Raw genomic sequence first — 1,518 nt, 5'->3', positions numbered from 1 at the left:
AGGGAGAGACACAGCGAAGGGGAGGGAGGGGGTCAGGGAGGGAGAGACATGGGGGAGAGGAGGGAGTCAGAGAGGGAGGGGAGGGGGTCAAGGAGGGAGAGGCACGCGCGCTCTCTCCCTCTCCTGCCCCCCCTACCTGGGTCTCTCTGTGAACAGGGTGCTGTTCTCTCCTCTCTGGTAGGATTGCCTGGACGTGGTCGGGGATGACTTGCCGTGCCCTCCCTCTCCACTGTTGGATGCCACTGTTGGGTGTTCCGGGGACCGTTCAGCCGGTGACCTGGATGGTCCGTCAGGGAGGACTGGGCTCCGTCGGGAAAGCTGTGAGCTGAGCTCTCGCCAGCGCTCTGTATCAGGCAGTCTGCGCTCAGTCAGTGAGCCTGGCCGTGTAACCACCCGGGCAGCAGGAGCGCTGAGCCAGGTGAGTTCACACAGTCACTGGAACACCAGGGCTCTGTTTGTGTCTGGTTGAGGGTTCAGGCCTGTGTGATCAGTTAACCTGGGTTTGAAACCTCACCGAGAGGTTACCCATTCGAACTGTCTCAGCTCCCGCTCACCCTGTCGCCACTGACCATGTTTTCCTGACCCTGCCCTGGATTCTGATAGCTGTAACTCATGGGGCATTTCCCAGACAGCTAGCTTCACCAGGCTAGCACGGGCCCTGGAGTCATTGGCCGGGCTTGTGCGGGTGTCCTTCAGCCCAGCCTGTTTTGTGGCTTCTCCTGATCCCGGGGAGCTCCCAGATCCTTTCAGGGCCTCGAGCCAGAGCCTGCAGTTCCGTCCGTGACCGAACAGGCAAGCCGACACGCGTCCTCCTGATCACCGTGTCCCACTGGCCGTGACCCTCGCACCCACCCCCACCACACTCTGGTGCCCCCTGGATTGTTTTCCCTCCCTCATGGGGGTGGGGGGGGCAGTCCTGTTTTCTGGCCTGCACTGTTCACATCTGCTTCCTGAATGTTAGTGTTTACCCAGAGTGCTGCCATTGACAGTGTGGACCAGGAAGGACTGGCCTCGCTGTTGGGGGGAGTGGGAGCGCAGAGCCATCGGAACACCGTGTTTACATTCAGCTCCGTGCCGTCTCTCTCCCCCGACGATGGTACTGGGGGGGTGTTGTTGGGGGAGACAGGGGCACACTTGGCACCCACCCCCAAAAGGGGCAGCTGTACCCACCTCACCATGTGCTCCTTCCTGTCGCTCAACTGCAGGATGCCTCGCAGACTGACTGCCAGCCGCAGAAGAACAGAGACCAGAATGGAGCCAGGGAGGCAGCGAGCTGAAGGGAACTGGGAGGCCGCGCATGTGCCTGTCTGTCTGTGTCTGTCTCGGTGTGTGTGTGTCTGTCTCGTGGGTGTGTGTGTGCCTCTGCCTCTGTGTGTGTGTGTGCGTGCGTGCGCGCAGTCTTGTCTGTGGGGTGTGCACGTTCCTGCTGAGGAGCTCCCTCGGACCCAAGGGGAGTGGGGAACCACCCTCCGAGACGAGAGGCAGGAGACACCTCTGACACACCCTCCCCTCCCCCCC

General features: G+C 61.8%; 1 protein-coding gene across 4 annotated transcripts in view; it reads left to right on the top strand.

Annotated features, from left to right (window-relative positions):
- kansl2 (KAT8 regulatory NSL complex subunit 2) overlaps nt 1–1,512 on the top strand; it is an 11,832-nt gene extending 10,320 nt beyond the window's left edge. For 3 of the 4 annotated variants that reach the window (XM_043689152.1, XM_043689148.1, XM_043689150.1), the window contains 2 exons: nt 182–418; nt 1,206–1,512. In XM_043689152.1, the coding sequence (XP_043545087.1) occupies nt 182–418; nt 1,206–1,277 (309 nt within the window). In that variant the 3' untranslated portion in view covers nt 1,278–1,512. The remainder of the gene's footprint in view (nt 1–181; nt 419–1,205) is intronic. The other variant, XM_043689151.1, reaches the window with a different exon arrangement.
- Nucleotides 1,513–1,518: the final 6 nt, after the last annotated feature.

The sequence above is a fragment of the Chiloscyllium plagiosum genome, chromosome 4, assembly GCF_004010195.1.
Source record: "Chiloscyllium plagiosum isolate BGI_BamShark_2017 chromosome 4, ASM401019v2, whole genome shotgun sequence".
Taxonomy (NCBI): Eukaryota; Metazoa; Chordata; class Chondrichthyes; order Orectolobiformes; family Hemiscylliidae; genus Chiloscyllium; species Chiloscyllium plagiosum.
This window is presented reverse-complemented; position numbering and strand designations above follow the sequence as displayed.